Source organism: Mirounga leonina, unplaced genomic scaffold (genome assembly GCF_011800145.1).
Source record: "Mirounga leonina isolate KUSES-001 unplaced genomic scaffold, KU_Mleo_1.0 Mir_154, whole genome shotgun sequence".
Lineage (NCBI taxonomy): Eukaryota > Metazoa > Chordata > Mammalia > Carnivora > Phocidae > Mirounga > Mirounga leonina.
This window is the reverse complement of record NW_023270389.1, coordinates 59,074,058-59,100,097: the sequence shown is the minus strand read 5'-3', so window position 1 is coordinate 59,100,097 and position 26,040 is coordinate 59,074,058. Positions and strand designations below refer to the sequence as shown.

At 36.8% G+C, this 26,040-nt stretch overlaps 2 protein-coding genes across 2 annotated transcripts in view; both read right to left on the bottom strand.

The window, feature by feature from the left end:
• The window catches only part of FMN2 (formin 2), a 372,667-nt gene that overhangs the window by 158,532 nt on the left and 188,095 nt on the right, over positions 1-26,040 (bottom strand). Inside the window, exon 6 of the mRNA XM_035010926.1 lies at positions 19,254-19,315. Within this exon, the coding sequence (XP_034866817.1) occupies positions 19,254-19,315 (62 nt within the window). The remainder of the gene's footprint in view (positions 1-19,253; positions 19,316-26,040) is intronic.
• LOC118013755 (protein-arginine deiminase type-6-like) lies at positions 23,572-25,125 on the bottom strand. Its single transcript, XM_035009567.1, has one exon. The coding sequence runs from the start codon at positions 25,123-25,125 to the stop codon at positions 23,752-23,754; it is 1,374 nt and encodes a 457-aa protein (XP_034865458.1). The 3' UTR covers positions 23,572-23,751.

Here is a 26,040-nt window from a genome sequence, read left to right as displayed (position 1 = left end):
TCACAATGAAATATCACTACACATCTACTAGAACAGCTAGAATGAATAGTGACTTGTACCAAGCAAGGATGCAGCAAAACTGGATCTTTTATATATTGCTGCTGAGAATATAAAACAGAACAGCCATTCTGTAAAATAGTTTAGCAGTTTCATAAAAAACTAAACACACATTTAACATACAAAACTGTATTGCACTCCTGAGCATTTATTACAAAGAAAAGAAACTTAAATCTACACACAAAAGAATTTAATGTACATGAATGTTCATAACAATTTTATTTGTAATGGACAAAAACTCAAAACAATCCTTCAAAGAATGAAACACATTGGTACATTCATACCATGGAATACTACTCAGCAATGGAAAAAAAATGAGCTTTTGATACACTCAACACTTGGATGGATCTTAAGGGAATTATGAGTGAAAAAACCTAATATGAAAAGGTTATATACCATATGATTCCATTTATATAGCATTCACAAAATGATGAAATTACAGAGATGGAAAACGGATTAGGAATGGGAAAAGGGAAGTTGGATAGTATGGATGGTATGGATAGTAAAAGGATGGCGTCAGGATCTTTGTAGAGGTAGAACAATTCTACATCCTGATTATAGTGATGGCTACATGAACCAACATGTGATAAGACTGCATGGACTATGTCCATATACATGTGCACACACACACACAAGCACATGCGCACACACACACACATATAGGAGTGCACGTGAAACCAGTGAAATCCAAAAAATGTCTAATGATCATATCAATGTCAATTTCCAGGTTTTAACACTGTACTATGATTTTAAGTTGTTACATTGGGAAAAACTAGGTGAAGGCTATATAGGGCCTCTATGTATTATTTTGCTATGTCCTTTGAAACTATAATTATTTCAAAATGAAATCTTAAAAACTCACCATGACCCACTGATGAACTGTTCCTTTATATTCCCACGTCTGTACATCCTTCAGGTACCCAAATGTTGGCTTATGACCATCCTCTCAAATACCCAAGAAGGAAACCTAGTTCCAATCCTTCCCCTCCCACATCCAGTTAGGCAACACTTCCTATTTAGTTCATCTCTGAAGACTCAGAAACAAATGTTTCCCTCTTCAATCTCACTGCCTCCCCAGAGCATCTGACCACATCCATGCCTGTCAGTTTTAACACCTGCCCCAACTCCAACTCTAATTCCCCTATTGTACTATTTTCCAGCAACACAGGATTCCTTACCCCAAATACATTACAGTTTTCCACGTCTAAGCCTTTGATCAAACTGCTCCATCTGCTGAGAACAACCTCTCATCTCTTCTCTCAAGCACAATGCCAGCCAACATTTAAGAACAACCCCGAACACTATCGCCCCACTGTGACAATTATCCCAGGTCCCTCATCAGTAAATAATTGTTGCCTCTTTAGCAACTATCCTGCTCTTTCCACAGAATTGTAGCCTCTAATTATTCTGGTTCATATTTAGCATCAACCATCTGATCTAACAACCATCCATCTGATGGTTAGGTTTTCTCATTTTATTTCAATTATGGAATGGACTAAGGACTTCTCGGGAATTGTAAGGGGAAATGCTTCTGCATTATTAAATGACCACTTAAAATATACTTTTGCATATTACAAATTCAACAGTTTATGGGTGGTCTGTATACTATTTGTTGACTCATACTTTCTCTAATCTTGAACTTTTTAAGAGATACACTTTCTATAGTCAAGAGGCACATATTACAGCCTCACAGATCTTTCTTCCTCAGGTACAATAAACAACTGGGATATCTTTAAATACCAAGGGCTGAGGGCAATTTGCAAAATAGTTGCCATATACACATAGCAATCTAAAGTTGTATGTCTAAAGGCTGAACGGCTCTTCAGAGACCTGAAAACCTTGAACACTTAACCATATATTGGCAAATATGTGAGTAAACAAGAAATTCTGAGCCAAATACACAAGAAATGCCATCTGCAATCATTCAACTTCCTAAATAAGTTTAGTGAAGGGAAATATGATAAGAGTTTTATTAAAAGAGTTGACTATTTATTCCCTTAATAAATTTATTGCCCAGTTAAATTTTAGTTGTTGCAATCATGGACAACAAGGAGGGAAGGCTGATGACCCTCTGAAGCTAATATGTCAAAACCATCAAATGTTATTCCTGTCATGCATAATTTCAAGTCATGACCCAGCTTTAGTATTAACCAAGGCTCTTTGCAGGCACTTAAAACAATCAATGTGTGCTACCACTGAAAGCTTTCTACTTTATATGACCAAACACAGGCCAAACCTGAAAGTCTTCTACATAAACTATAATATTCCTACTCATAAGTACATTCCTGTAACATCAATAAAATAAAGGGATTTAAAGCAGGTATAGTGAACATTTATGGCATTAGGTTGGAAAAGTGTATCATGTTGCTAGCCAACTGCACCATTTTTCTAATGCCTGCCTACCGTCATGGAAAAATACTGGGAAATGTTTAGTATATGTGTATCAGAAGAGACTGTCCCCTCAGGAGAGCTGAAGAGTTATTAAAGAGCGAATGTGCAAAAAATACTTTCTCTACCCTACCAAGCTAAGAGGTTTGTTAATGTTCTCAAAGAGAGAAACAAGAGGCAGATCACGGAATAAGATTTATATAAAAAACAATGGCTGGTGGATAGACAGGGTTCTTGTAATAGACAGGGTGCTTATAAACAATTTGACGCCACACACAAGGCTATGCAATTCATGTTCTGAGGGGAGACCTCCAGAGGGACAAAAGAAGTTGTAATAAAAGGAGAAGCAAACAAGTGTGTCCATTATCAAACAAGGTTTGATACAAGAAAAAATAGCAGGGAATCAAGGCTAGTGTTAAGCCAACAAACAAGTCATTCCCCCAATCCTTAAGGATTTATTCTCCACCTACTTTTATAAGGAATTTGAGGACAGCAATAATAGCATAACCTTTTTCTTCTCTCTTCCTCTCTTTGCAAGTAGTAGAAAACTTGGATAATTCATAGTTTCAGGTCAGTACCTATTGAAGACAGGCTTGTGATTTATAATAGGTCAGTAGCTGAATCAAAACTTCTCAGGGAAGTGTGAAATCTGGCGTATATAATACAACAATCCTTCCCCTATTTTTTCCATATAGGCTTTGTTTGGGCTCCTAACTACACATGGATACCATATCTCCCCTCCCCCAAATATCACAGCCTTTATGATCTGCTCCCCTTTTTAAGGGGAGGGACTTAAAGTGCACTATATTTTATGTTAAACTATTATTTCATCACATATGAATTCTTATATGATAGTTAAATTTTTATGCATATTTTATCTGCCCCACAAAAGAATATTCTTCTTGTGGGGGGAGGGGGGTACGAGGTACCCAATGCATTTCCTATAATTGTACCATGTACAAAAACGTAAGTTGTAAAACAAAACATGTAAGCATAAAGTATTTTTCAGGGTATTAATAAACACTATTATTTTATATAAATTATTTAAATATTTAAATATTCAAGACTATACTTTAATATATACATTATTATACATGGAATTTTTCAGAAATGGAGCCACAAGGCATATCTAAGAAAAAAACATACTTCAACTTTACCGAGTGTTTACCATTTTATAAAATCCTCTAAGTTGTGATAAAGCCATTTTTAGCTGCTATATTTAAGTATTATAAATAAAAGGACAAATTTCTGTCTACTTCATAATATCTTCTAGTTCAATCATTTTCAAGCATTTACTTAATTAAATGGATCAATACTATTGTGGATTACTTTGGTACTTCTATTTTATATTATAGTGCATACATTAGATGGTTTAAGTTCTATATGTAGATAGATTGTATTATCCATCAATTTCTTTCCATGTTGGTAAAAGAAACATTATAAATATTTGTTAAAATAAAGAAGCGTTAGATGGGTAGGATGGAAAATTAATGGCAAAGTCTAACAGGTGCCCAGTCAGGATAGGCAACTCACTTAGGAAAGAGACTCAAAAAGGAAAGTGTAAGTGTTAACACTGTTAACCTGGAAAGCAAATGCTGCTCTCTGAAGTGACCTGGTAAATTTCAAGGGACTAGTTTCTGTAGTGGGTCTAGTCATTTAAAACAAGATGGGGGCGGGGGGAAGGTCAGAAACAGGAAGGAGGTCCAGAGTTCTCTCTTTCTGTCTCCTTCATTGACGTACAAGGAAGATGATGATCTTGATGTGAAAATAGGTTACCAATGGGGAAATGTGTGAGGCAGCAATCCAAGCAGCTCAGCAACTACATTTTACTTGTGGTAGCAGATTCCGTAACGCACCATTAGGTATTTGGCTTTCTGTCACAACTGACAAAAAAACAAGAGGGCTTCCATTGTAAAAGTAAAAGCTGAACCTCAAATTAACATTATGGAATATCTGATCACAGTTACTGTTTCTTCCTTGATATACATACCATCATTAAAATAATGATCAAAACCTCAACATTTTTAAAGATACAGTTGACCCTTGAACAACAAGGGCTTTGGGGGCTAACTTCCCATGCAGTCAAAAATTCACCTTTAAATCCCCAAAAACCTAATTACTAATTTGACAGGAAGACTTACCCCCAACATAAAGTCATTTAATGCATATTTTATATGTTATATGTATTGTATGTACAGTATTCTTTTTATCTCAATTTTTCTTAAAATTTTCAGTATTTCTAGGCTACACAGTTCATCTGCAAGTTTTTTTCAAATTGTTGCAAGTCTCCAAAACATTTTTCAATGGATTTATTGAAAAAAGTTGTATGCAGAAGTGGACCCATGCAGTGCAAACCCATGTTGTTCAACTGTAATCTAAGAAAACTTGTCAAGGCTAGTGTTATAATTCACATTTACAGTTATTTACCAAAAAAAATAAAATTTTTGTCACGCTTACTGTGTGTGAAGGCAATGCAATACTAAGGGGGAGAAAGAGACACAGAACTTTCATTATATAGGCGAGTATGAGAGTAAAGATAATCAGTGTATGGGTGTGGAATAGGCCAAGTGCTCCACAGAGGACTTATGTGTTGCTATAAGTCTATAATAGGGAAGACTGCCTCAGGAAGGAAGGAATAAGAATTGAAGATTCAGAAACGTTCACTAGGAGGAGATGGCAGTAGGAAATTGCTGTCTGAAAGAACAGTTTTGTCCATTCTGTTCTAGTGGAAGGACCGGGAGGCTCTGAAAAATGGACAGGCCAGGTGACTGGAGGGCAAGCAGCTGGGCACTTGCTGCAAAGAAGGTGAAGTGGAAGAGAAGTACTCAGAGAACTTACCTGCAAATAGTAAATAGCCATAAACTCTACACGCCAGTAGTGAACATGAAAATATTAAGTGTTCTCCAATAAGTCAACATTTTAATATCACCAATCAAATTAAAATCTCATATTAAAATAAAGTGAAAATGTATCTGAACAATCCCATATCATTTCTTTCCAATGCAGTAGTGTTAATCATTTTAACTCTCATTTTCCAAAGGAATTCACTGGAGTAAAGTTACTTCATCAAAAGAAACATAGCTATCAAGAAGTTAGCCAATAATGTTATGATTTGGCAGGCATTATCACATCTCAGATGCACAAAAAAGAAATGTAATTTCTGGTTTTTATTAAGTCTACAGAGTCAATCTGTAAGTGATTCAAGATCTAAAGCTTTCCCTTTTTAATTCTGAAATTCACCTTAAGCACATTTTTACTTGAAAATGAGCATACTTGCAGGAATTCCATGAACCAACTCAATAAAACAATGAAATATGAGAGTATGGTTTTAAAATAGCTACGTGAAGAAAGCCAATACTCCTCTCACATTTGTTTGAAGAAACTAATGATTAAATGTTGCTTAAAACATGAATCAGTTAAATACTTCTAGGAAGTTATGGGAACACAGATGGTTAATCCAATTCATTTTCATTAATGTAATACGGTATACACTTTTGAGGATGCTATATCATGTGACATGTGCTATATCCTTCTTCCAGATTAAAGTTTATGGTATGTCAATACTACCCTAAGTAAAGATTACTAAAACTATAAAGCATGCCTGTGAAATCCAATCCTGAGAAGTGTAAAGTTAAACCTCTAATTCTTTCTACCCTACTTGCTTTTTTTTTTCTCCTTCTAATTGGATTAGAGCTGTTTAATTACAAAACGGTGTGGGACTTTTTTTGCTTTTCCTATACATTTTATATTTTTTCTTCACCTGAATTTCTAATAGGATTCACTTCAGGGTTTGGCTTGGTTTTAACATTTAACAGTAACATTTCTTGAATATGAAATAAAGGAAAAATCGAACCATTATCTGGAAAAAAAACAATTCAATTGATATTTACACAGGGACATTTTTACAGACATTTTTGGCTTGATGTTAATCATTCAAAACGCTAAAGAAAAAATAAGAACTCCACCTTAACTACTCCTCCACCCGCTTTCCACAGTCCATCACTTTCCACCTAACTTGCAAACTCACCTAGCCACATAAGGAGGATATGTTAAAAATTGGGAGCAATAGATATTTTTAACCAACTGTAAATATTATATACTGCTTATGAAGGGCCTTTACTCTCTGAACTCAATGATAGTCACTAACCCCAAATAAACTATAAAGATTTTTGTTTTAAAAACCTCAGTAGGATGTACTGTATTTAGTAACTGTGTGGTTTCACTAGGTTTTAATTCCTCAGTAAACAGGAATTGGGCCCTCAGGATTGTGGTTTTTGAAATTAGGGTGTGTTTAGATTTGGAGACTGCCCAAAATTCATTCACATCTAGAAGAGAAAGCTGACTGCCAAACATATGCAATGAGGGGAGAAAAAAGATTACATTCTAAATAAGGTTTGTATAACAAATACTTCCATCTGTTTCACAGAGATCAAATAGAACTACTTTAAAACAGTCCGATGACATTTAAGCATCTGGCAAAAAGAAAGCATGTATTTATGGGAAAGGATTCAGGTTCGCTATGTTTTTTGTCCTCTAGGATAATTAATGGAATGGTAAATAAGATTATTCCTCATATTTAATAACAAAACATGAGTTTAAACATTAACTTATTTTTTATACATAAAATTTAAATGTCCCCTCAAATATCACTATGAAACCACTAAGGAAAAACTAAAACTCTATCCAAACACCTTTTCAAACACTGTTTCGGATCTAAGATTAATAATTACAGTTATTAACACAATAAAGTCTGAAAGATTTCCAAGGAGAATTCAAGCCAAGTACAAGCATGAACGTATCACTTTTTCCCTCTGGAGACACCTTCATATGAGCAAGGCTCAGTTCATATGCAGTGAGCACAATGTTAACCTTTGCAGGTAGGAAGCACTGGAGGGATACTGCAGGAGGAAGCGGGCTCCTCTTCCTGACTCTAGCATACAGGCCTTTGCCTTTTCTTCCTCCTGCTGCACAGGTAATCAGCAGTATAGGTGTGTGAGGACACCTGGGGATCCTCTGCCCAAACTGCAGCCTCACACCAGAGTGCAGAACCTCATGCCACGTAGGCCTGTTGACCTCTTCACGCCTGATGTGGATACCATGCACTATATGCACCTGCACTAGCCAGGGCTCACCTGTGACCTGAGATTTGTTTCCTGGGCTTTCTCAACACAGACACTGTACACGCCGGGCTTCATGCCCTCTGCAGCGTCCTGACTCCTGCATGTCTGCTGACCAGCTAGGGCTCACCTGCCACCCAGAAATTTGTTTCCTGCTCGCCCAGAGACTGGGGACCAGCTATGACCCAGGCAAACCAGTGGGCTGCAGCCATACCTTCTCCAGGGAGATTGCACCCCAGCCTCAGTGAGAGAGCTCCCCTTTCAATGAATTGAATGAAATTCAATGAATTTCAATGAATTTCATTCATCCCCTTTGTATGAATAACTAGACAACTCAAACCTAACAGGACCAAGATAGAATTCTTATTTCCCTATCCTCAGCCAAAGCACGTCCACATATCAGTTAATGGCAACCCTACTGTTTCTATTGCCTGGGCCAAATTTCTTGAGATCACCCTTGATTCCTCTTTCTCATAGTCTTTATCCAAATCATCAGCAAATTCTGTTGACTTATTCTTCAAAATATTTCCAGAATCTGACCACTCCTCGTCAGCTCCACTATTTCTACTATGGTCCAAATCATTATCATCTCTTACCTCCTAACAGTCTCTGACATTTCCTCTTGGCTCCCCATAATCTATTCTTCAGTAGTCAAAAGTTTCCTTCTAAAATGTGAATCCTCTGATTAAAACTCTGTGTGTATTAAAGTCCCATTTTGCTCAGAATAAAAGTCAAAATCTTACAAAGGCCTATAGTGCCCTAGAGGAGCTGGTCCCCTCAATACACCCTTGATTATCTCTGACTATACTCCCCTCCCATTTCATTTGAGCCATCCCGCTGTTCCTTGAATACATCAGACCTCTTCACACCTTAGGCTGACACCATCACCAGGACACCCACATGGCTTTTCTTCCTCATCTGCAATTCCTACTTAAAATGTCATCTTTAGATAATAATATTTTAAATTGTACCAACCAGCCTGAGCAATCGCCATTCTCCTCAAATTGATTTTTTTTCTCCATAGCACAAAATAGTTTAAACATTATACATGCATCTATTCTAGAAAACCCTACATTTGAGGTCTTTAAAATAATTATACTGACTTCTTATAATGACTATTTATATCCAATTATTATAAATATCCTAAAATTCTAAAATGACATTTTCATGCAATAATTCCTACAGTAAGAACTGTAAGTGGAAAAAAACACATAAAAGGGCTACATATTCAATTATTTTTTAATAAGTAAGATAGTAACAATATTAAGTTATAACTACATAATAGATACTTCCTTGGAATTACATAATAGACATATTTCTGAAGGTCTGGGTTTACTGTTCAACTGCATTATGGTAACATTTCCCAAACTACAAAATACTAAATTGTTCTCACTATGTTAATTTGATTGAAGGTCTTGAAAGAAAAACAAAACAAAACAAAACAAATTTGATTGAAGGAAGGATTCAGTTAAAAATGCCTCCCCATCTGAAGTTTACCATTTAATTAGGCATATATTATGACTATACAGTTTTATTTTTAAGTTAACGATTCCCTCAACTTATTCGATTATGCAACACTTTGTTCATCACAACCTTAGAGAACAATAGCACTTCACTTAATCTAGTTTAGAAAACACAATACTGGGGAACACATGCATCCAAAAATGAATAAATTTCTTTTTGAACAAAAACCAAATTGTAGAGTACTAAATTCATTTAAATGTTAAGTTTTGTTCAGAAAAGAAAACAATTAACTACAATTACACATATAAAAAATACATTATGTTGTCCAAGATACAAAACAAAATTTTCTATATATAAAAAAGTCAGGAAAATATGACCACCTCAAAAAGGAAAATAAAACCTGCAGATGCCAACACCAGTGATTCATATGTTCAAGTTATCAGACAAGATTTTAAATCAACTGTTATAACTATGTTCCATTACGTAAAAAAAATACTAAAAGTGAGTAAAAAGATAAGGAATGTCAAAAATAATCACAAAAAATAGAACTTTACGTATTAAAAAAGTAACCAAATGAAAATTCTAAAAAAGAAAATTGCAATATTGAAAATAAAACTTTTTTATTGAATGGGTTGAAATAAAGATGACAGAGGAAAAAGTCAGTGAAAGCATCCAATATAATGAACAGAGAGAAGAAAATATTGGAAAACAAACGAACAGAGTTGCAGGGACCATTGTGAAAACATCCAAAGGTCTAAAATATGTGTAATTGGAAACTCAAAAGAATATTTGAGAGTTGAATGATGGAAGGTAGAAAATTTTCCAAATGTGATGAAACACAAATATACAGAATCAAGATGTTCATCAAACTCAATCACAATAAATAGAAAGAAAACAATACCTAGACATGTCTTAATGTTACCATGAGAAACAGTAGAGGCCAGGGGTAAACAGATTATGTTTATCAGGCACAAAGAAAGAAATGTCAACTCAGATTTCTATATCCAATGAAAATGTCATTCAGAAATGTAAGTCAATAAAGACAATCTAAGATAAAAGAAAATAAGAACTCACTATGGAAAGATCTTCACCCAAAGAATATTAAACACACTTCCTCAGGCTGAAGGGAACTTTTACTAGAGGGAAACCTGATCTTTAAGAACAAAGGATGAGGGAGTAATGTTAGCAAGATCCTCGAATAAGAGGCTGCGGACTCTTCTTCCCCACATGGTCACAGATTCAACAAAAACCACAATAACAATGACACATTTATCAATTCACTTTGTGAGAAATCCAGAAACTAGATGAGAGACTCCTGCACCCTGGGCAAGTATGAAGCAAGCCATATTGAAACTGATAGGAAAAGTTGAGACACACTCTTGTCATAATCTCCACCACTGGCACAGTGCCATACAAATGGGAGGCAACCCCCATCATCCATCTTCTCCCTGAGGAGTAAGGATTTTGGACTGCACAGAGAGTAACTGGTTTTTTTCTGGTTACTACCCAAGGGTTTAGCTTCTAACTCACTTGTCTCTGAGAAGTGACAGAGTCCAACATTCACTGCTACCTATGAGGGCTACAGAGAACATAGCAACAGTTTGAATGAGAGTACAGGCACTTGAGGTAGGTCCTCCCTCTGGCCCAGGGCACAGAGAATGAGCAGCGAACTCCAGCTCCCAGCTCTCACTAAGAAGTAGAGAAGGAGTTGGACTAGACATCTAGCATCACAACTTTTCTGGCTATTACCAAAGAGATTGACTTCTAACTTACCTGTCTCAGACAGCAGCATTCACTAGTCCCATGCAGGGTTCATGGAACAAGTAGTAGTTTGAAAAGCGTGCAGGTCCTTGCCAGAGCTACTTCCCCTGGCTCAGCACAGAACAAGCAGGCAATAAATTCCACCTCCCAGCACCTCTCTGAGGAGTGAAGGAGTTGGACCATACATACAGCATCCCAACTTTTCCAGCAGTTTCTCAAAACACCAGCTTCCATCTTGTGATGAGCACTGGGTGTTATACGCAACTAATGACTTGTTGAACACTACATCATAATAATAATAAGAAGAAGAATGCCCCAAAGAGAAAAAAAAAAAATATTTCAGACACTAAAAAAAGAAGAAGAAGAAATAAGCAACCTAACTTTACACCTCAAGGAACAAACTACAAAAGAACAAACTACATCCAAAGTTAGAAGAAAAAGAGAAATAATAAAAATTAGAGCAGAAATAAAATAGAGACTATAGAAACAATAGAAAAAAAATCAGTGAAACTAAGAGATTTTTTAAAAGGTAACCAAATTAACAAACCTTTAGCTAGAATAACAAAGAAAAAAAGAGAAGACTCAAATAAATACAACCAGAAATTAAAAAGAAGACACCACAACAGATGCCACAAAAATAAAAAGGATCATGAGACTACTACGAAAAATTGTAAGCCAACAAAATGGATAACCTAGGAAAAAACAGATATGTTCCTAGGAATATACAACCCACTAAGGCTGAATCAAAAAGAAAAAGAAAGTCTGAACAGACCTATAATAACTAAGGAGAATGAATCGGTAATCAAAAATCTCCCAACAAATTAAAGCCCAGGACTAGATGGCTTCACTGGCAAATTCTACCAAACATTTATTTATTTATTTTTAAAGATTTATATATTTATTTTTAGAGAGAGAGAATCTCAAGCAGGCTCCCTGCTGAGCATAGAGCCCAACGCAGGGTTCGATCTTACAACCCTGAGATCATGACCTAAGCTGAAATCAAGATTCGGATGCTTAACTGACTGAGCCACCCAAGAGCCCCATCTACCAAACATCCAAAGGACACAAAATCAACATGCAAAAACATCAGTTGTGTTTCTCTACGCTAATGATGAACTATCTGAAAAGGAAATTAAGAAAATAATCCTATCTATAATAACATCAAAAAGAATAAAATATTTAGGCATAAACTTAATTAAGAAATTGAAAGACTTGTACACTGAAAACTATAAAGCATTGATGAAAGAAAGTAAGGATGACACAAATAGGATGAAAGAAAGTAAGGATGACACATTCTATGTTCATGGATTAGAAGACTAAATATTGTTGAGATGTTAATACTGCCCAAAGCCATCTACAGATTCAATGCAAAATCCCAACTGCTTTTTTTTTTTTTTGAACAAAAATAGGAAAAACAAATCTAAAATTCATTTGGTACAATAAAAGGCCCCAATCAGATAAAACAATTTTGAAAAAGAACAAATCTAGAGGCATCACACTTCCTAATTTCAAATTATATTACAAAGCTACAGTAATTAAGACAATATGATACTGGCATAAAGACATATATAGAGCAATGGAACAGAGAGCACAGAAATAAATCTATAAATATACAGTCAATTGATCATCAACCAGGGTGCCAAGAATACACAATAGAGAAAGACAGCCTCTTCAGCAAATGGTGTCGGAAAATGGGATCTCCACATGCAAAAGAATGAAATTGGACTCTTTTTTTTTTTTTAAAGATTTTATTTATTTATTTGAGAGAGAGAGAGAGTGAGAGACAGAGAGCATGAGAGGGGGGAGGTTCAGAGGGAGAAGCAGACTCCCTGCCGAGTAGGTAGCCCAATGCGGGACTCGATCCCAGGACTCGAGGATCATGACCTGAGCCAAAGGCAGTCGCTTAACCAACTGAGCCACCCAGGCGCCCTGAAATTGGACTCTTATACCATACACAAAAATCAACTCAAAATGAGCCAGAGACTTAGATGTAAGACTGGAAACTATAAAACTCCTAGAACCCATAGGGAAAAGATTCATGACATTGGTCTCGGCAAGGATATTGAGGATATGACACAAAAAGCACAGCAAACAAATACAAAAACAAACAAGTGGGACTACAATATTGGCAAACCATGTATCTGATGTAGGATTAATTTTCAAAATATATAAGGAACTCCAATAACTCAATAGCAAAAAAACCTAATACCATGATTAAAAAATAGGTTGGGGCACCTGGGTAGCTCAGTCAGTTAAGTGTCTGACTCTTGATTTTGGCTCATGATCTCTGCTTAAGATTCTCTCTCTCCCTCTCCCCCTGCTTGCACTCACTCTCTCACTTTCTCATGCTCACGCTAAAAAAAAAAAAAAAAAAAAAAAAGGCTAAAGACTTGAATAGACATTTTTCCCAATTAGACATACAAATAGCCAAGAGGTATACGAAAAGATGCCCGATATCACCAGTCATTAGGAAAATGCATATCAAAACCACAATGAGGTATTATCTCACACCTGTTAGGATGGCTATTACCAAAACAAACAAACAAAAAACAAAACAAAACACAAGGACAGTAAGTGTTAATGAGGATGTGGAGAAACTGAAACTATTGTATACTGTCAGTTGGGATGCAAAATTGTATGGCTGCTATGGAAAGCAGTATGGTAGGCCCTCAAAAACTTAAAAATAGACTACCATATAATCCAGGAATCTAAAAGAATTGAAATTAGGTTCTCAAAAGAGATGGTGCACTCCTATGTTCATTGTAGTACTATTCACAATAGCCAAGATATGAAAACAAATGTCCACTGATGGAAGAATAGACTTAAAAAAAATATGATATATACATATATACAGTGGAAAATATTCAGCCTTTAACAATGAAGGATATCCTACAATATGTGACAACATGGATGGACCTTGATGGTATGATGCTAAGTTAAATAAGGCTGACATCAAACAACAAATACATGAGGTATCAAAGAAGAAAATAACAGAATGTGGTTGCCAGGGGCTGAGGGCGGTGGAAAACGGGGAGTTCCTAATCAACATATATAAAATTTCATTTATGCAAGATGAAAAAAATTCTAGAAATGTGCCGTACAACATTGTTTCTATAGATAACAATAGCATGTTGTACAACTAACAATCTGTTGAAAGGTGAGGACTCATGTTAAATGTTCTTACCACAAAAAAAACCCAAAAAACAAAGGGAGAGTCTCAGAAATGTTGAAAATGTAAGTAAATATGAAAGACTATATTTAAGTTCCTTAAATATATATTACCATTTAAAACAAAAATTACGCCAGTGTCTCATGGAGTTGTACACATCCCATAAGCGTTACTCGTGTGACAACTAAAACACTAAATATGTAGGAGAGACAATAAATAGCCCTATATGGTATCATCGAGGTTTCTACATTTTATAATGTTTACTCTGGGTAAATAGAGTGTCAAAGGTTAGGGATGTATATAGTAATTCTTAGAGCAGCAAGTTAAATATATATATATATATGCATACATACATATAGGACAGAGGACAACAGCCAAGGGACAAACAAAAAATTACAGACCTAAATCCAACCATAACAATAATTATGTTAAATGTTAACAATTTAAATGTTCCAAGAAGGAAAAGACTATCAGAGTGGATAAAAAAGCAAGACCAAAATATATACTACCTACAAGACATTCTAACATAAGTGATTCTAACATAAAGACAAAGGTAAGTTGGAAGTACATGGATAAAACAAGAAAACCCATGCAAACAGTAAGTATCAGAATGGTAGAATGGCTATTTAAGTATCAGTTAAAATAAACTTCAAGACCAAGTATTACCAGAGGAAAGAATTTCATAATGATAAATACAACCTTCAACAGAAAGATACATCTAAGTGTGTATGGGTCTAATAAGAAAGCCTCCAAATATAGGATGCAAACTGACAGAATTAAAGGGAAAAATTTTAAATTCCACAATTCTCTTCAAATGTCCTAAAATCCCTAGCTAAACCTAGCCACTGCCTGCTTCCACATCTCTCCTCCTGCCCATTCCTTCCTGAGCTATTTACTCACACATACTTTCTTCTCCCCACTGGGCTTACTCCTCTTTCATGCTCCCAAATCTTGGCACACACTGTTCTCTCTGCTTAGAACACTTTCATTTCCTTTTTTGGTGACTCCTACTTTCACTCCAAATGTCCCTTCCTCAGAGATGATTTCCCTGCTGATTACATGTTTTCAGAGCCCATCTGTGGGTGCACTGCTCTCTTTCCTTCTCTCTCTTTCTGTGTGTGTGTGTACATGAACCAGAGGAAGGCATCATTGTGAAAACTGGAGGAATCAAAGCACGGAAGCCATTACTACTGAGTACTGGTCATGGCACCAGTGCTTGACATTTACATAAAAATATGTAAATATTTTTAATGAAATAAATAATGAATATTTAATGAACAAATAAAGAGAGTGAATTATTTATCTTTCTTTTAAATCTGAGGGACATCTGAGCATGCTTTGACAAAGGAGAGCTGGGGGAGGAAACAAGTACAGAATGAGAACAGCTCACTGGTTGGAACATAAGGACACAAAGGTATTCCTAAACTTTGTTTAGATAAAGAGAAGGTGGTAGTGAGAAACGAAGACAAATTGGTACATATTAATCAGATGGCTTAATCTCCATGTATAGGTGAATTAGAAGCCGGGAGTGTGCAAGGAAGGGAGCTGGCATGATAAACTGAATATTTTACTGTGCTGAGCTTCTGTTTCAAAGAGTTCATTCATTCATTCCTTCCTTCATTCATTCAACACCATTAAATAGCATCTAGAAGATATAAAACTTCTATTAGAGTTACATGGGTTGCTGGGCTGCCCCTAACGAATATACTGTAGACGAAAATAGGTAGAATCTCAGTCCCCTATGGAATAGTAAACTCATTGGTTTCATGTAGTTAGAACTACAACTTCTTCTGGGTATGCCCTTGTGTGATTTGGAGTAGGACAGGAGGGACAGAGTATTAAAAACATGGTTATATTATCTCATGCTGAATGAAACTATGGCATATTTTAATCTAGCCATGATACTGTTGTAAAATTTGAGGAGAGTCTGTAGGAAGTAGGAAGGACCCCCACCAAGGTACACCAGAGATGTACATTCCTACAGCATCCTGCTTTATTTTTATCAGTCATATGTAAACATACAGGCTATTAGCAACTAAAAAACATAGAAAAAAATTAACTGCACTGTGCACTAAAAAATAAACTATAACTGGTTCTATGGTGTTGGGTTCATCTTGGGTTCACCGAAGTACGTATTATTCAGTATCAACTAAGAAAAGAAAGCCCAAGCTTCTTGTCAGTCCACTGGATGGACACTCAAAAGATTCAAGGTAATCTAAGAAAAGGCAAGATTTCTCTAGCCACCAGGGGCTCTTGAGGCAATAATCTCCAAATTACATCAACATGAAGGAGACAAACATGCTCAGTTTGCCCTACAACAGAATGTTCCTATTTTAATTCAAACTACTTTTGAAAAATCACACATAATCTAATGAAATATTTCTGGAATAGTAATGGTTAACTATTTACATAGTAATTCTGAATCTTTGAAGAAATATTTCTGAAATCATCATATTTACACTGATCTTTCAAAAAAGTACAATATTTGAAATATGGTGATATAAACAATTTTCACCTCCCTCAATTATAAAACCATACCAAGAACAAAAACAGGTCACTCTTTAATTAGTAATTATTATGAATGTTATATACAAACCATTACGCTAAACATGGAATATAAAAATCCTACTAATAAGGAATTTATAGTTCAGTTGAAAGATAAGACATATGCCCACATAATGATAATATAAAACACAAAATGGACATGTGCCCAAGGAAAAGATGACAGAAAGCATGACAAGATTTCAAAGATGTCCTAAATATAAAGAACATTATTGGAACAACTGGCAAAACTTGACTGGGATCTGTGGATTAGATGATAGTAATATATCAATGCCAATTTCCTAATGTTGATGGTTGCATTATGGTTAAAAGTAAGTATGCAGGGATAATCGGGCCTAAGGTTGGCAATTTATTTGCAAATAACGAGAAAAAAAAAAGTTCTTTGTACCACACCTGCAACTTTATTAGTATCTTTGAGATTGTTTCAAAAGCTAAAACAGGGCGCCTGGGTGGCTCAGTTGGTTAAGCAACTGCCTTCGGCTCAGGTCATGATCCTGGAGTCCCTGGATCGAGTCCCACATCGGGCTCCCTGCTCGGCAGGGAGTCTGCTTCTCCCTCTGACCCTCCCCCCTCTCATGTGCGCTCTCTCATTCTCTCTCTCTCAAATAAATAAATAAAATCTTTAAAAAAAAAAAAGCTAAAACAAATTTTAAAATGATGATTGTGAGTAAAGTAGTATCATTCTGAGTTTTACAGCTTTTAAAAAGTATTCTCTATTAATTCATGTTGCTTGTAAACATAAAGGTATTTATTCTGCTTCACTTGGCAAATCCTTGAGACTCTTGAGGAAAAGGTCCAGTTTTACTTTAATTTACGTGGCACACAACCTTCATTACCCTTAATCTTAAACCAATCTTAGATGTAATCATCTGTAATTTGACAATCATAGTTCTATGCCCACACTTATTTTTATTTACAAAAAAATCAAAGCATAATAGTATTGAATAGTCTAGAAAACTCTACATCCATTTGATGGTGACAAAAAGTTGATGTTATTATGAATTATTAGAAACCCCATTTATAAATGAGAATATAGAAACTAAAGAATGAAGACATATATCTGTTTAATTGTGGTGCTGGAACCTGAACAGAGTTCTTATGACTTTTTAATCCCATGTTCTTTTCCACCAAACAGTGCTATCTCAGGTCCTTTTGAAGGCTCAGTTCAGTTATCACCATGAGTCAGGAAATTTTTTGCTTAGAGCACAGTCCTGAAGGGAGGTGACCAGGTGACCAAGCCAACTCTGAGTTGTAAGAACCTCTCTGTCTCATTTTTCTAAAAAGCATTAGATAGCAATAGTATTTCTTCTTCATAAATCATAGGCTATAAGGCACTTAGAGGATTAAATGAATCAATACAAATACCCAGACTTGGAATAATGCTTGGTGCATAATAGACATTAAACTATTACTATTTCTAAAAATTCAGGAAATTTTAGGACCCTAAACAACTGAAAAGAAGGCATTTGAATGAATGAATGAAAATCTTGCATGAATAGGGAATTATTTCAATTGTTTCTTAATTAAGAGGGAGTTCCTTGCTTTGCTATTTGGCATATTCATTCGCTAAATGAGGAAGTCTTTATCTACTGCTGTTGCCTATTACTCAAAAAAAGCACAAATTTTTGCCTCAGCATTTATCCCTAGAAAACTGAAAACCTTGTATAAAAATAGGTCAGTCCCCAGTATTTTCTACTTCATGACCCACAATTCTTAAAATATGAACATTTTAAACCCTCATTTACCCTTCTCAAAGTGTCAACCATACTCTTTACATATAGCAGGTTACAGTAAATTATGACTGGGCTACCAGACCCCACTGGAAATAATCTTTAATTATTTTGCACAAGAAATCCTCTTGCTACTAAAAAAATGAAAACAGCACAAATAGATATTCAATACAGATCATTATTTCCAGTGGGTATCAATCAGTTTGAACAGGCAAACTGTATCTGAAAACCACATGATAGCCCAAAAGAGGTTTTGAAATAAACCCTGTCTGGAGATTCCATTCATTAATTCATATAAACATTTATTTAACATTTACTAAATACTTCCTATGTGTCCAATAATCCTTAACCTTAGATGCTGGGGATATTGCCATGCATAAAACAAATATTTCTCCCTCTTTCGACTTGTATTTTAATGGAAGTGAACCGGGAATTATCATGAATTCTATTTGTATGTTATACACACTTACCTATTATTCATAATGGATTCTTTAATTTCCTCTACTGTAGGTGGCTATTAAAAAAATCTAGCCTGTTACTACTTGAACTAATATGACTGTGAACTGTGATTTTTGAACAAGTCTTCTGGCCTTGCTATGCCTAAACTTCCTCATATGTAAAATGGGGATAATAATTGAACCTATCTAGAGTTTTCATGTGGAAATTAACTGAGTTAGTGCACAGAACAATGCTCAGCTCAAATTAACCTCTACATAAGTATTGACTATTATATTTCAAAAGAGGGATTGTGAATGACCTCACATACAGCATGCTTTGAACCACAATCTTTGAAAATATGAGACCAAAAAAAAAAAAAAAAAATATGAGACCACACAGTTGTCCAGTAGGTTTCCTAGAAAGTATTTTAACAAACTTATACTTAAGTAACTTCAGTGCACCCAGATCAATTTTTCTTAAAGGACATTAAGACAATGAGTCTAGATGTACATATTGGCAAGTATTGTGTATTATATACTCACACATAAAATTCCTTCTATTACTCACATTCTCATAGAGAGCTTGAAGGGTCTCCAGATCAACCACAGAATTGTCCAAGTTCACAACAGCTGTGAAAAAAAACATACGAAAGAAAGAATATAAATTCCCATTTAAGCCAGTTGTGAAAAGATATCTGACCATCTTGAACAACAGTGACCTTCTCCAGAATAGTGTTCTAATTTCAACGCACCCACTTACTCCACTACCAAGACTGTGTCCAAGGAATTTCAACGGGGGTAAAGTGTAAACCTTTCACTTGTCCCTCAAACACAAAATCCCATGAATATGACCCAGTCAAAGGTCAAAAATAAACTGTGAGTCTATCTTTCAAGGTCCAACTGCATGAATTTGAAAAATTTGCTGAATACTAGAAAAACGGGCAAATCACTCCTGTTACTGTCACATCCCATTTTGTGAGGGACTGAAGAACTTAATATAAAAATAAAAGATGAATTTTCTGTTATAATTTTTTACATTGTTATAATCAAAGGACAATTCATTGATTATGGTATTGAGATTAACACAGATGCACCCTTAAAAATCCATTCTTTTTTTAAGTAGGCTTCATGCTCAGCACGGAACTCAACATGGGGCTCAAATTCACAACGGTGAGATTAAGACCTGAGCCAAGATCATGAGTCAGATGCTCAACTGCCTGAGCCACCCAGGAGCCCCCAAAATCCATTCTTAACGTACAAACTACCCATGCTTATACAAGGAAGAAGTGGAATGGATAATCAAAAACTGGGAATACATTCTTAAATGCATTTCTTTTTTTTTTTTAAAGATTTTATTTATTTATTTATTTGAGAGAGAGAATGAGAGAGAGAGCACATGAGAGGGGGGAGGGTCAGAAGGAGAAGCAGACTCCCTGCTGAGCAGGGAGCCCGATGCGGGGCTCCATCCTGGGACTCCAGGATCATGACCTGAGCCGAAGGCAGTCGTTCAACCAACTGAGCCACCCAGGCACCCTTAAATGCATTTTTTTTGGCCTGAGAAGCATGTCGGATTTTGGAGTCAGTATGTTTTATAACTCAGTTTGGGCACAGATTAATCAAAAACGTTCTGCATTACCTACATATATATTAGCTGGAAATGATGTGAATTTGCCCTGATCAGATTTGTGCCAAGTAGCCAATGAAGCTCCTATGTATGGGATTAAAGATTTCTGGGGGAAAAATCACAAAGTAGATAATCACAAATTGGTTAGATTTATTTTGATAATTGAGGCATTTCACACTGTCTTTTCTCTCAAAGCCTAAAGTACATGAGACATTTTCTAGTTGACTCTGGCAAAATACCAAGAATGAATTAAAAAAGACAAGTGAGAAATTGAAGCATATGATGGATGAGAAATCTAACCAAGATAATTTAGCATTTCTATCTGGAGCTGGGAACAGAGCCCAGATTCACCAACAAAGATCATAGTAAGTAGAATATGATACTTCCACCCTAATAATATTCCACTATCTTCATTTCCAACAAATTATGTCTCAAATATCAATCTAAGAATTTGATTAAGATTTTCAGACAAATCTTTTCACTCCTTAGACCACATAAGGCAAACATATCACAATCTGTTTAGCAACTCAAAGTGGTAAAACCAGCTCAACCAACTTTGACTATATTTCAGAAATTAATTAAAAGGGGTTAACAAATGATTTTTACTGGAGGTAATATGCCTATAATGTAACAAAATGCATAAAACCCAAATAAAGATAGCAAATTCATGTGTAAAGTTATCCCCTTGGATTTGTACATTGTCTAGCCCTTAAAGAAAATTTACAGTGACCCCAAAGATCTCTGACTTTGAAATTCATTAGATAATAATCCAGTATTTCTACATTCCTCTGGTGACACAGCAAAAGATTGATGGGAAAACAATGAAAGAAATGCCAGTAGTGGGTATTTACCCCAAAGATACAAAAGTAGGGATCCAAAGGGGTACGTGCACCCCGATGTTTATAGCAGCAATGTCCACAATAGCCAAACTGTGGAAAGAGCCAAGATGTCCATCGACAGATGAATGGATAAAGAAGATGTGGTATATATACACAATGGAATATTATGCAGCCATCAAAAGGAATGAGATCTTGCCATTTGCAACGATGTGGATGGAACTGGAGGGTATTATGTTGAGCGAAATAAGTCAAAAAGAGAAAGATATGTATCATATGATCTCACTGATATGAGGAATTCTTAATTGTAGGAAACAAACTGAGGGTTGCTAGAGTGGGGGGTGGCGTGGGAGGGATGGGGTGACTGGGTGATAGACACTGGGAGGGTATGTGCTCTGGTAAGCGCTGTGAATTGTGCAAGACTGTTGAATCTCAGATCTGTACCTCTGAAACAAATAATGCAATATATGTTAAGAAAAAAGAAGGAGAAGAAGAAGAAGAAGGTAGCGGGAGGGGAAGAATGAAGCGGGGGAAATCGGAGGGGTGGACGAACCATGAGAGACGATGGACTCTGAAAAACAAACAGGGTTCTAGAGGGGAGGGGGGTGGGAGGATGGGTTAGCCTGGTGGTGGGTATTGAGGAGGGCACGTTCTGCATGGAGCACTGGGTGTTATGCACAAACAATGAATCATGGAACACTTCATCTAAAACTAATGTTGTAATGTATGGGGATTAACATAAGAAAAAAAAAGAAAAAAAAAAAAAAAGAAATGCCAGTAGTCAACTTAGTGTAAGATTTCATTCTCGGAACAAGGTAAAGACACAATAAAATCATTCGTACTTAAGTCAAAACTCTTCATAAAAGATACAATTGTCCTCTGATGCTATCCATAGTTTTAAAACATGTTATTCCTACAAGTGTTCCCCACATGAAACTTCGTGTGTATAGGTGTGGTTTCTCGTCGGTTTATCTCACACAATGTCAGGTACTGAAGAATATCTTAATAAATGCCATGTGGTCCTAATCATTGGTATATGGTCCTAAGCAAGTCCTCAAAAGTTCCTAAGCCATGAAACCCCCCTATTTAGTCATCCACAAGGAAATCTCCATGGAAAGAAATACTGTTACTATTTTTCCACACAATTTTCTTAGTTGGCTTTACACTTGAGAGATGCTAACACAATTTGATGGGAATCACAGTTTTGAGAGAACAATATAGTCATGCTTGAGTAGCTGAAAATTAGAGAAGATTAGATAATGGCAGATGAATGGATGGAATGAGAGGAGTTCTAGATGGGAAATAAAGGCAAAAGAAGCAATTTGGGAAAGGTTAAGGTTACTGAGGTGCTATATTTACTCAATTTAAAAAGCACATTTTAACATTTCAGAAATCAAGACTCAGACTAAAATTCCTATCTTTCTAAATATTTAGTGGTGTCTTCTAGTGCTCCCTCCCTTAAAATCTGTATATTTTCAACTGATAAATTCTAAAATCAAGGAAATAAAACAATGCATTCACTCATGAACTCAATAATATGTAAAGTGTTCTTATCATCCAGGGACTATACTAGCTTACTACACTGGTTAACTGTTATTTGAGAAACAATGACTTGACATTGGAGCTGTTTGATGTGGATGTTCTCAATTACTCAGCCTCGAAAGGCTGCAGACAACTGGATGTGCAGAGACCACTCCAATCAGATTTCTAGCTATGGCCATGCTAAGGATTTTATATAAATAGAAATAGAAATACACATACATTTTTTAAGATGGCAAAAGTTTCAAGGAAAAAGCACCTCACAAATTCCCTGATTCCATGTGCAAAATTTCAGCCTTCTTTGAGAGGAAAAGATCTTTTTTTTGAGATTATTTCAAGGTGATAGCTTCTATTTTCCCCCAAAACGGAATACTGTTTTTATGGGATGCTTTATTGATGTAGAAGGAACACAGAACATGGAATCAAACTTAACTGGGTTTAAATTTTTCTTTGCTGCTGCATTACTTCAAGTAAGTTACTTAACTTGACAAGTTCTAGTTTCCTTATGGGGGACTGGGGTGAGGGGAAAAGGAAATCAAAGAAAATATTAGCAAGATTTTGGGTTTCGTGGGGACCAAAGGCAGGAACAAGTAAAAGGATCTAGCATATGAGGTTGGTTAATGAATGATATTTCCCTCTTTTCATAAAAGTTCAACTCTTCTGGCTCTAATATGCTTTATTATCTAATTCAAAGTTAAATGAGTTTCTTTTTTTTTTCCTACTTGTGTTTTGTGCCCTCATAAACCAAAAGGAAAAATTCCACCTGCATCTATTAAGGGGTGTACTCTCACCCGAACAATAAACTATCACAACTAAATGATTTACAGTTACCACTGTAACTTTTTTTTTTTTCCAGAACACCTAGAACTTTAATGGATACTTAGTAACCACTTCTCAGCCAAAGACCATTTTCCGAGGGAGTTCGAGCTGGCAGAGTCGGCCACCCCCTCCAGATACTGAGGGATGAGGGTGGCCGGGGGGAGGAGGGGTGTATTTGCTCTCCAGACAGGCAGGGCATCAGGATGCTGTGGAATGGTGATTAAGGGGCTGTTCACGCTGGGGTGGGGCTAGGCCTGGGGCTCGGGCACCATCCTCCACCATTTGAAGGCAAAGGGTACCCGGCAGATGTTGACACAGGCACAGAAGTCCCTGATTTCAGTCAGGTAGCAGTCGAAGTCATCGATGAAGGTGCACTTGAAGCCCAGGGGCTCTAGCAACTGGCAGATCTTTTCTTCCAGGCAGCAGATGCCCTTGATCTGGGGCCCAAAAGGCTTGGGGATGCCCAGATTTTTGTCCATCGCGATCATCTGCAGCAGGTTAGGGAAGTAGGGCCTCGCAAACAATTTCGCCATCTGCTCATTGGAGGGGACGTTAGTCAGCTGCTCCAAGCAGAAGAGCTGCAGGATGTCAATGATGTCCCTCTCCACCAGGCCCAGCTCCTTCTTCAGGATGTCACGGTTCAGGTTAATGCACTTCTCTACATAGTTGTTCTGCTTCCTCATGTTTTCATCAGCCAGAAGTTGATTGATGGTGTTGGCCTCCCTCCCGTTGGAAAGGAGCTGGTCCTCCTGGACCTCTGCAAACAGAGTCAGGTGTCCATAGCCCTCCTTCTGTTTCTCCTCGAACAGTCTGTAGCAGGAGCTGGGGCTGGCCAGGAGCAGCCAGAAGCCCTTGTTACCCTCACTCTTGTCCTGCGTGGGGATGAAGCACATGAACTCATCCATGTGGCCGACCATCAGCCAGTCCAAGAAGAGCTCCACCGGGGCCTGGACTCGCTGGGCGTAGAGGAAGTCCCGGAGGGCCTTGCCCATGTTTCGGCCCTCCTTGCTGGGGTAAAAGCAGCTGCCAATGAGATTCCTGCCTAGAGGGTACTCTTTCCCTTCCACCTTGACAGGTGGGGACACCATCAGGTTCCCAATAGAGTCCATGCTGGCTACCCTGTGGTCCTTGGTGCCTTGGATCATGTAGCCAACCCCTGGGCTCAGGGAGTATTTCACGAGTAAGTCGTCCAGCGTGAGGACCCAAGGGGTGTCGAGGACCAAGGAAAGCGTCTTGTGGGGAGCCTGAGTATAACAGAAGGCCATCGCATCCTGGAGCCACCTGCCCAGGTAGTTGGAGTCCTTGTAGACAGATACCACCTGGCTGTTACTCTTCTCGCTCAGCTCCATCACTGTGTTCACAAAACCCTGGACCTGCAGCTCTCTGCACAGGTAGACCTCTAGAGGCATCTGGGTGCTGGGAGTAAAGATGCAAGGGGCCACCCGGAACACTACCATGTCTTTGTACACCAGGGTCTCTGGAATTGACGGGTCTTGTGATTCTTCCACCAGGGAGACAGAGTAGGAGATGAGACCCGAGAAGTCGGCAGACGGGAACTCCATGGCTTCAACGTAGAAGGTTTCCTTCAGGTGGTTCTGTATCTGTATCTGGGTATCGTTCATCATCCTCTGTCTTTTTTACTTGGCATTTAAAATGTTAGGCATAAGACTTAGATTTCAGAACACAAATAAACCCCAAATTTGGAAGGATATTCAGTGATAAATCTTTCAGATTACTTTATTCTCTAACATTCAACTAGGTGCTAATGTGATTATACTTCAGATTAGAAGAGGCCAAATATTTCACACTCATTTCCTCCTCTTTGCTCTAAGACTTTTGGGAGCAGCCATCATTGTCTGGGACCCACACACTGCCTACCCAGAAATTCCCCTGCAGGTCTACCAAGCAGCTTTAATTGCTTTCCCATAAAATCTATATAAATTCATTACTTTGAATTTAGCCAAGAAGCACCTGTTCTGCTTTTATGTAGAAGAGTTCAAGGACTAAGAAGGTGTTGAGAGGAAATTCTAGCCTTTTTTCCATATTAAAAGATTATTAATTTATTTGTAAAGTACACGGACTTTCCAGGATTAGAACATATGGAGGTTTTTACCACTCTCTTTAAACAACCTATAAATGACCATGTGTTAATAATCACTCCAGACCAAAATGGATAGCATTTTTATTTTTAAGCTAAAACTTTTATAAAATGTCAAGGATGTGATAATTAAGTAGAACAATGGTACTCTTTCAGGCTTTCCTACCAACAGGCTGTGTGTTGTTGATCAAGACACTAAGCTTCTCTGAGACTTTATCAAGTGGGATAATAACTTTTGTCTGTAGCATATGTTTATCATGTGGAGAAAATAAGGAATTTTATAGTAAGAAGGATAATTCAAGAAGCCTTGGAATCATTTATGTAATTAATTTGAAAATGTGTATTATCTGTGAACACATTGGTTAGAAACTAGAGACAGGGCTGGGAATGTGTTAGATTAAAATTAGGTTCAGGATTAAACATTTGCTTACAATAATCA

Bases quoted from the DNA above. Each gene is read 5' to 3' on its own strand.
- LOC118013755 (XM_035009567.1), bottom strand. From the start codon at position 25,125: ATGAACGATACCCAGATACAGATACAGAACCACCTGAAGGAAACCTTC.